The following is a 10,000-nucleotide window of genomic DNA, read 5'->3' on the forward strand; positions in this document are numbered from 1 at the left end:
TGGGTTTTGCATTGAAATGTGGGCTGGTACATCAGAAATGATTGCTCAATTGCAACATAATTCGTCTATAATTCCGTGTCTGATAAGTATAATGTAGTTGGTTTATCACGGTTGTGTTGGTTGAGTTAATGTTGCTGCTGCTCACCCAGCTAGCCAGATCCAGTTACGCATCGCTAATAAGTAAATAGTAAACCACCTGAAGTCACACAGTCGATGTCCACTCGTCTGAACCTGTCAATCTGAAATGCTAATGTTAAATGCTAAACGTAGCGCAACCATTTTAGATGTAAAACATGCGTCCTGCAAACCATGAACTTTGGTTACAACAGTTGACGGACTCGCGACAAGTGCTATCAAGCTAATCAATTACATTTCAACAGATCTCGTGCTACGGGGGACCCTGAGACAGCGGAGACCGACAGCTGCTTATACGCACAGGCACCATGGCTGGATTCTGGATCGACTTTGAATCGCAGGATATCTTATGCGAGATGTGCTTCGGCCTGAGCCACTCGCAGAATCTGTGAGTCATCTGCTCCAGTAAGATACCTCCGTACACACTAATGCACATAACTCCTTGACACATCCATTGCGTTTTGTCTCATTCTTTAGTCTGATTTCTTTCAGAGCGAAGACGTTGCCGTTATCAATCCTACTCTACTACATTGAAGGAGTCAGTGTTAAGTAATAGCAATCTAAGGTTGGTCTGTCACTCACAGAGCTCACAATGTAATGATATTGTGCCTCGGTTGATAAGAGAAGGGATCTGGATTGGAAGAGGAGAAATCTGGATTGATAAAATCTTAAGTGGTTGGCCAGTTTTTGATATTTTGATTTTTTTAACATTTTTTTTAATCATTTTTGTGTGATTTACATAGGGCTCTTGCTCATTGCTTTGATAATTTACATTCATTGAACAAACTAGAGAGAACAAATTAGAAACCAGTATTTGTTGTGCATATCCACTTAATGTGTACACTGGGAATGATCTTCCCAGAAGGTAGATTTATCTTTCTTCTCCACACAGTTCATCTTTCCTCCAGATCGGCTGGTTCAATCGCCATGTGTGATCCAGAGGGACAAGGAGAGAACGCCCCTAACAGGCTGTCCAACAGAGATGCCATCCAGCTGCCCGACGAGCTCTCCCTGAGCGACTCAGACCCAGACGACACCTTCACGCCCTTCGGCCAGCGGGTGGAGGACCTGTCATCGTCTTCCGACGAGGATGAAGCCAGAGGTCATCGACAGCCAGGGGTCCCGCCGCCGACTCTGCCACCACCGCTGCCGCCGTCGGGCCGAGGCGAGAGTGTGTTCCAGCTGCGCGGCGGCAGCCTGGGATTCTCGGACCGCAGCCGCAGCATCTTCGAGAGCCTGGAGAGCGCCGTGAAGCTGACGTCGGCACAGCTCGGCGACGACAACGTCCTCAGCGGCACGTTCGCTCGCCCCGCGCCACCCTCACCCCCGCCACTCTCCCGCGGCGGCAGGAAGAGCGGAGGGTCGCCCGGCCGGGCGGCCCCCAAACAGCCGCCGCCTCCGCAGACCGCGCCGGTAGCGGCCAGCAAGGTGCCCGACTACCTGGCCCACCCTGAGCGCTGGACGCGCTACAGCCTGGAGGACGTGCCCGAGACCAGCGACCGGCGCAACAGCCAGGTGGCGCACCAACTCATCCAGGGCCTCCAGGACACGCGCCGGAGGAGCCAGGAGGACCGCGACGAGTCCTTCATGCCCTCCTTCAACCAGTCCCAGGGCTCTGGAGACCAGCACAAGATCCTCTTCTCCAAGCCCCGCCTGGGCTCCAGGGAGGAGGGGGGGAAGGCTGGCCGCCAGAGGAAGGCCGGAGTGGGGCTGCTGCACCTAGACGAGGCCCAGGATGAGGAGGAAGGCGCTAGGCCCGACAGGTCTCGTCACGGTCACCCGCGCAAGGAGGACCGGAAGAGGAAGTGGGCTCCCAATAAGGAGTGGGGGGACGAGGACGACCCCGAGGAGGAGCCGGAGAAACCAACCAGCGTCGCTTTCAGCATCAGCAGCAAGAAGGTGAACCGCAAGCACTTCCGCAAAATGGCCGAACAGCAGCCTCAGGAGGAGGAAGAGGAGGATTAACACCTTCCTCCAGACGCCACATAAGTACCTAGCCCTAAACAGCATGAGACTTTAGCCAGTATGAAATCCCATCCAGTTTCCCAGGAGACAGAAAGTGTCTCCTAATGTTAAAGTTCGGCGCCTCTGTGTCATGTTTAGATTAGTGTAAGTGTGAGCACCAGTGTTACCGTCACACCCTCCCATTTGCCGTATTTATCAGTGTTTGTAATTGAATACCAAATGTCATGGAAAAAAAATCCCTAATCTCATCAAGTCATGCATTTAGGATAGTTGGACATTGACGTGAAACAAATTACTCATGGCCCCAAAAAACGTTTGTTACTATAACGCTGCCACCACATCAAGGCCAGTTATAGGCCCGTGTATTTGATACTGGAATACGACATATTCCAGTGTACTCGGTGTAACAGGTTTGCAGGCCTGCACAGAAGCACACTACCTTTCCATACTAGTACATACATGGGGAGAGTCACCCAGCGGGTTCCAGGTGCTCCACAGACCATGCTGATTTAGAGAAGTGTATTGTTAGTAAGGGTCAAGCATTGATGCTGTAGATGCCGTCATGCATGAAGTCTCCCGTTTCCCACCATTGTTTTTCACCCCTTGAACTTCCATGGCTGTGCACAGACAGTGTGGTGATGAACCGTGTGACAAAATAGTCCAGAAATGACGTCCTGACGAATGGTCTTATCTGTGAAGTGTTTGTATAGAGTGTTTTTTGTTTGTTTTTTGTTTTGTTTTTTGTCAGGTTACATGGATACATCCCTGTAGAAGTTAAACTTAAAAGTGTTCATTTGTTTTGCATAAGATAACAGAAGCCTATGCACAGGCAATGGTGTGATAAGCTGTGTGGTACAATAGTGCATTCCTTGTAGACGTGTTTATTTGGTTTACATAGGAGACAACAGAACCCAGTGGGGAATGAACAGAGAACTGTGCTGATATTCAATGCAATAAAATATTTTCCTCATCCAAAACCATGTTGTTTTAGCCTTTTGTGGTCATCCTTCCTTACCTCACCCTGTCTGTTACTTACTTGTCCATCAATTTGCAAACACTAAGTGATGTTGACACAGAGAGATGGCCTGTGTGCATGAGCCCCGTGCTGCATAGAGGCTTAAATGGATGCAAATAAGGCAGTAGGAATACGGCGCCTGTGGTTTGACCAGCTTATCGGTCATGCAGTATGGGAGAGGAAAAATGAGCCACTGAGTGTACTGTAGTTCTGTTAAACCTCCAAATGCTGCAGTAGGGTTTTATGGGTCACATTTGGTAAAAAAAAAAAAAAAAAAGGTTTTGTCTTAATACCATTAAAGTTTAAATATTTAGACTTCTTCGAATTAAGCAATGGAACCACTTCTTGGTTCCTGTTGTAATGGCACCCTGAACCAGGCCAAAAGTTATCATTTCATACTTTGAGGTGAGGATGTAAATTACATTCAGAAAAGGAAATTAATAATTAGGCTATTTGGAATGCTGCCCTTAATCTTACAGGAGGGCAAGGGTTGGGCCAAATGTGTTATGCAGTGAGAGCTGTGTGGTGGGGACGCACGGATGTTCATAGTGCATCTAGCCTACAATAAAATGTGTAATGTGATAAGCCGACAAGCATACGTCATTCAGCCCATGTAACGTCATGATGTCAAGTGAAAGAGTAGCTCTCATGGGGCTGTTATTGCTCCGAAGACCCTGTTTTACAATATAGGCTTACTGAAACTGAAGCTATTTTAATAAAGATGATAAAGAAACCCATCAGGAGTCAGGTGGCAACACCATGTTTCACGACTCCGCTTGGCCCTTGAATTCCTTACCGGGACAGTCTGGTGACATCACTGTTGATAACTGCCCCATACCTTTACCTGTGTGCCAGAGACGTCGCACCTGAATGCGGAAGTCTTCGTATACGAAGTAGGCGACCAGTTGAGCTAATGGATTTTTTTTAATTTGGGAGAAAATGATGAACTGAAACTATTGATAGGCTAGCCTGTTCCACATTTAAGCTGAACGGACAGAGCCGAAGTTTTGTGGTTATCAGAAGATGTTTTTCAGAGATCGAGAGGTAAGGACCAACTGCCTTCTGTTTCCTTTCATTCAGGGTATGCTATCAGGTGAGAAAACGAGTAGACTAAATCCACCGGTGCATTGAATCTAGACGGCAGGGCAGATGATCGGTTGTTACAGAGGTCGAAAAGGGTCGGCTTGGATCATCGTGCATGTTTGGGCTACTGTAGCCTACAGCCAGCCAACGTGACGTTACATTCCAGAGTAGCCCATTATGAAGCGATGTCGGTCTTGTTTTCTCCTCCATCCATTCACCTTGCTGTGTCAAACATTCAAGAAACAAAAAAGAAAGCATGCAGTAGGCTATCAGGTGTAGCATGGTTTATTGATCAGTTTGATAATTTCTCTTTCTGCCCAAAGTAAACAACCTGTGGAAGCCTGGGTCTATAATTTATCAGGTTGCATAGGTGTGACTCAATGCATAGGCTACAATACTTAGGCCTATACTGATTAGCCTAATGATTTAGCCTACCTAGAGCCCATGATAAAATAATTTTTAAAAAGTGTCAATGGACAGGTAGATGAGATAGCCTAGCCTTCTGAGAAATGTTCCCTAAAAGTGACTTTGTTTTTGAGAAATATTTTCTTGTGAGGCTATAGCCCTATATAATCAGGCAATTATACATTAGTCTGTGGTAGCCTATTCAAAGCGTCTAAGTCTAAGACGTAACCAAAAGGAGCCTACATGTTTTTCTTAGGTTCTTCCCTTATCTTCCAGCATCACATGCCCAGTATCAGATCAGTGGATTTCTTGCTAAATTCCTAACACCCACACACAGTAGGCCTACAAATGCTTGTTGTTTACCTGTAATCTCATGTCATTCCAAAAGTTAGAATTCAATATTTAGTGGATGTCAGACCATTGATGTGTGAAGATGATCTTTCAGAAAAGTAGCCTAAATGAAGCAGGTATACAATAACTGTGAAAGTGGTGTAGCTCAGCGTTAAGAAAGTTTCATATCTAGCCAAGGTTCCCTTTTCATCACATGATGAACCAGACTGTGTGTTGGTCTGTTGCAATAAAGGCAAAGCTATATTTTACTTTGTGTGTGTGTGTGTGTGTGTGTGTGTGTGTGTGTGTGTGTGTGTGCGTGTGTGTGTGTGTGTGTGTGTGCTGTCTGGTTGAAATGGTAATGGTGGTTGCAAATCATGTGCTTGTTGGAAAACAATGGCTCTTGAGTCTTGAGAACATGAGGGTCTTGCCTTCGGTCTGTTTGGAATGCCATTGTGTGTGTATGTGTGTGAGAGAGAGAGAGGCTGGTAAATGTATGAGTATGTGATTTTATTAGAGACATTTCACACATGACCTCCTGTTGTTTACCACCAAATGGTAGTCAGTCACACACACTGTTGCATTAGTTCTGAGTCATACTCTAACCTTGTGTCATCATGGGTTGGGAAGTCTCAAAAACACCAGAGGTGTTAACTAGTTTTTGCACTGACCTGGTCTCTGTTCTCATTACCTCACATCTGACGTAGTTGAGGAGGCAAGACTGGACAAACTAGTTTCTAAAAATTAATCTAAATTGGGATCTGGATCAATCAGCCATGGGTAGCCTACAGCACTCAGCCTACAGCACTCCTGCCAGCTGCCAATCCATCACTGCACTGCACCTCAGAAGATCTAAAGTAGAACTTAGAAGTAGAACAGATTCAGAACACACAGAACATGCATAACCTCCCATACCCCCTTACACACACACACCACACAAAACATGCATAACCACCCCTTACACACACACACACAACCACAGTAGCACACACTCACACAGACACACACACACACACCATAGACAGGTATGCTCATGCCCTGCCACACCACTTTCTCTTGGTCGTGTCTGATCTTGTTATTGGAGCAGGGTGAGTGCTGTAGTAGACAGACCAGGACCCTCACACCACTTTAGTGTTTCCCACGGAATGTCATTATATTTGTGCTGGTAGGTGACGTAGGAAAGTCAACAAATTTGCGCAGCGTGGTGGTGCTAACTGGAATCCCGATGTAATCACAATTTAGCCAGTCATCTTCTATGCTAACAATCCTTGCACGATTGTTATACATGTCTTTAAACGTGCATGCAGAGAAGAGGGACAGGTTCATTGGGAGAGATAGAGAGAGACTGAGAGACAAGGAAAAGGTGCACATAGCTCTACAATTAAGGATTTCATCTAATTTAAATGGTAGGGCTGTCGATATATCGAAACCGAAATCGCGACATTCATATCCACATACTGTGTCGCAGTGTGAAAAGGCAGAATCGTGACACACCCTACACAGTGCTTTGCAGCTTACGCGGCCGCAAAAGCAACCCACGTCTCCCGCTTTACTTATCGGTAGCCTACGTTTTCCAAAAACAAACAAACAAATAAATAAATAATAATTCCATACCTCTCCTTGCTTTCATTGTAGACTATGTGTGCAACTTTACCAAAAAGTAAACCCCCTCTCCTTGGCCCACTCTCTCTCTTGCGCTCCCTCCCTTTCCTGCTCAATGAACACGCGCGACTTAAATAAAACATTCACAATCGTGAAAGCAAGGAAGCATAGAAGACGACTAGCTAAATTACTATTAAATCCACTTAGCATCATTAGCATGCTGCACATATTTGTTTAAAACTCTTGCATTGAAGTTGACTGATCATCTCAATACCAACGTTTCCCAAAAGGGCCTGTCCCAAGGAGAACAAGTATTACCTTGAAACTTAAACACACGTGGGGAAACTGAACAGTCCAATCAGTAGACTATGATCGGCTAAGCTAGCCAACTATGCTACTTTGTTTACAATATTTCCAGGCTTCAACCAGACAGCTGAATTAAAGAGGTAGAGATGTAATAAAAAAAATAGTAGGCCTAGGCTATAGGCTAATCTGCATAAAGTGTGCTGTCATAAATATCAGTCATTCAGAAAAATATTTTTATATCAGGATATAAAATAATAGATATATTATATTGTAATCCTCTGGTGTTCTAAGGGAGGCTATTAAAATGTTATTGTTAAAATTAAAATGTTAAAAACAAATGTGAGCCCTGTGCTGCTGTGGATCAGACCAGCGTCCAGAACTGCAACACAAGCACACAGGATGCGATGTATATGTGATCCCCAAAGTCCAATGCTCCATAAATAACAATGATATTGCATTTTATTGGCATATAGCACCTTTCTAAAACTCAAGATCATGTTACATGGTAACAAATATTGCACAACAGCAAGAATATCTATGCAACATAACTGACAAAGAAGAAAGCTTATAGAATCAAATAGGCTAATACAGCAAGAACGACAATACTGTAAGCAAAGACCTAAAGCCAAACGTTGCAGATGATCTCCTTAAAAGGGCTGTGTGTGCTAGAGTTGTATTTGAATGTGGATGACGGCAGTGTCTAACCTCATATTCAAACACTTGCAAGAACAGGACACTATCACTAATACTTTGACTGGCACTGATATTCAAATCAGGGGAGGTGCTTTGGCCAAGATAGTCTCCCTTTGATGTCATTAGGCTAAAATGCTATTGCGTCTGAAAACAGTTTCACTGTTGGCCTCCGAGTCTCTGTGTAAGTTTGAGTGGACACTGATCTGACTTAAATAAGAAGCCATGTATTCCATAAATTTCCATATCTCTGAAGATTGCTCTTGTGAGCACACACACACACAGACACATACTGTTAATTGTTTACATTAGGCCTAGTGGATAACCTTGGCTCACACCCTTGTAATAGGCTACGTGTACGAAATGCTCTATATGCGCTCGTTTGTTTCCAGTGGAGCCAGGTGTGTTTGAACCATAGACAGTAAAAGGTTTGAACCTGCCGCTATTGTTAATGTAAATAGGCGGGGATCACATTGGCCAGCGGCACGCAGCAGCGGTAAGCGTAACGCAGTGCTCAGACCATATAAGTTCTGTCTCGTTCTTAAGCAACACAAACGGTTTGCCTAAACTGACAATTGAATACGCTCGCGTTGTGCTTTGAAAGCTGAACGCTCAGCTTGCTCAACGCTAGGTACAACACTTTTCTGAAGTGTTGTAACTAGAAGCTGCATAACAGACATTAGCCCTATGAAATAAAACACTCTATGTCATATCATATCCTTGGTCTACAATTCATCAAACACTCTATGTGGAGCAGTTATGCTCTATGTTTACTTGAGGTCATTTGGTCATGTTTTCGTGTTTATGTGTTTAAAGTTCACCAGGTTCCCATGCTGCCATTCCTCTGATTGTCTCTCAGAACAATGAAACACTAAACTAAAGTGATAACACACTGTTGAATTGATAAGAGATTGTTGAGATTTGTGAGCTATATTTAGGGGATAGAAGGTGCTGTTAGACTAAAAAAAATAGGTTACGCCCCATGTTGGCCCTGTCCAAAAAACACATTGATATGCAATACAACCACTTTCACTTCACTAGTGAGCATGGAGTGAAGCAGTTACTATTGAGTATATGATTGCAGCATGACTACGGTTCCTACATGTACCATCTGTCAGAAATATGGTGCGTGTGTGTGTGTGTGTGTGTGTGTGTGTGTGTGTGTGTGTGTGTGTATGATTACTCAGTATATCTGTGTTTGTCTAGGCTATGGAGCTGAGGGAGAGAGAGAAATCTAAAGAGCAGGATGAAGTCTGCATTGAGCCGCTCATGCCAACACTGGTGAGATAAGGAGCCACATCCCATCATGACCTTGTGGCATTGGTTGGAATATTTGTGTTGCACCAATCAGAAGTTATGCCTTGATAATGCCTGTACGAGCAAGGACATTAATGATAAAATCATGCATTTTCAAACATACTAAATAGAAATAAATGGAAACACATGTAAGGGGAAAATAATCACATACTACTAGACACACGCATGCACGCACACACTCACATACACACGCACGCATGCACACACATACACACACACTCTAACAGCTCTATTTCCCACCCTTCTGCCGTGTCCTATAGGCCAGCATGCACTCTCCTCTGATGCACGACTTCGTGCTGGTGGCCCATAAGACGGAGGACAAGGAGGATGAGGTGCAAAAGAAGCAGGCGGCCTTCGTGGAGGCGCTGAAGAAGAAGAACATGAAAGTCACAGTGAGTAGTGATGTTCTCTACACATAAAGGTCATGGTGAAGGTCACAGTGTGTAGTACCGCTGCACCATCGAGATAGAATTTGCACTACCCTATCCCACCCATAGTGTTTTATTTATTTACAAATGTACATACTGTAATTACACTTATACATAGCCTTATTCGACTGCTCTTCAACTATCCATCCTGCACATACACTTATTCTTAATACTCTTATAATGTTACTGTATCTGCACTACAATGGTACTGTTACCACACTGCACAGAGCTGTACTGTATTATGTCTATATGGTTCATATCCATATTTATTCTGTTTTTCTCATAATATATTCTGTTAATACACTACATATATCTATATTATTCTTACTACTATTATATTGTTATACTACATTGCACATATCTGTACATGTTGTTCATACATTGTTCATATTACATAGCCATATGTATTCTGCTCTTTTAAAGTAACTACCAATACACTGCATATATTTATATCTAATATATGCAGTGTATATAATTTAATTACTTTAAACCACCTTCTGTAAACCAACTGCATACTACTGTCTACACTGCACTATATTTCGTGTCCTGCCTATGCACCACCTGTCTATACTTTGTATAACACATTGCACTTTTCTGCTTTTTTGCACTTCTGGTTAGACGCAAAATGCATTTCGTTGGCTTTGTACTTGTACTCAGCACAATAACAATAAAGTTTAATCTAATATTGAATCTAATCATAAATGGATGTGTCTGATTCCTCCAA

At 43.8% G+C, this 10,000-nt stretch overlaps 2 protein-coding genes across 8 annotated transcripts in view; both read left to right on the forward strand.

Moving 5' to 3' along the window:
* Window positions 1-3,077, forward strand: part of tssc4 (tumor suppressing subtransferable candidate 4) — a 3,436-nt gene extending 359 nt beyond the window's left edge. For 2 of the 5 annotated variants that reach the window (XM_042074286.1, XM_042074287.1), the window contains exons 2-3: window positions 381-540; window positions 628-3,077. In XM_042074286.1, coding sequence (XP_041930220.1) covers window positions 970-2,100 — 1,131 coding nt within the window. In that variant the 5' untranslated portion in view covers window positions 381-540; window positions 628-969 and the 3' untranslated portion in view covers window positions 2,101-3,077. The remainder of the gene's footprint in view (window positions 1-380; window positions 541-627) is intronic. The other 3 variants (XM_042074290.1, XM_042074291.1, XM_042074288.1) reach the window with 3 other exon arrangements.
* An 851-nt stretch (window positions 3,078-3,928) lies between these two features.
* The window catches only part of ano9b (anoctamin 9b), a 33,382-nt gene continuing 27,310 nt past the window's right edge, over window positions 3,929-10,000 (forward strand). Inside the window, exons 1-3 of one of the 3 annotated variants that reach the window (XR_006025706.1) lie at window positions 3,929-4,159; window positions 8,738-8,812; window positions 9,109-9,240. Coding sequence is in view for 2 of the 3 variants with exons in the window: in XM_042074273.1 (XP_041930207.1) it covers window positions 4,139-4,159; window positions 8,738-8,812; window positions 9,109-9,240 (228 nt within the window). In the remaining variant the exon portion in view is untranslated. Of the gene's footprint in view, window positions 4,160-8,718; window positions 8,813-9,108; window positions 9,241-10,000 lie in introns of all 3 variants that reach the window. The other 2 variants (XM_042074274.1, XM_042074273.1) reach the window with 2 other exon arrangements.

This window comes from Alosa sapidissima, chromosome 20, assembly GCF_018492685.1.
Source record: "Alosa sapidissima isolate fAloSap1 chromosome 20, fAloSap1.pri, whole genome shotgun sequence".
In the NCBI taxonomy this organism is placed as follows: domain Eukaryota; kingdom Metazoa; phylum Chordata; class Actinopteri; order Clupeiformes; family Clupeidae; genus Alosa; species Alosa sapidissima.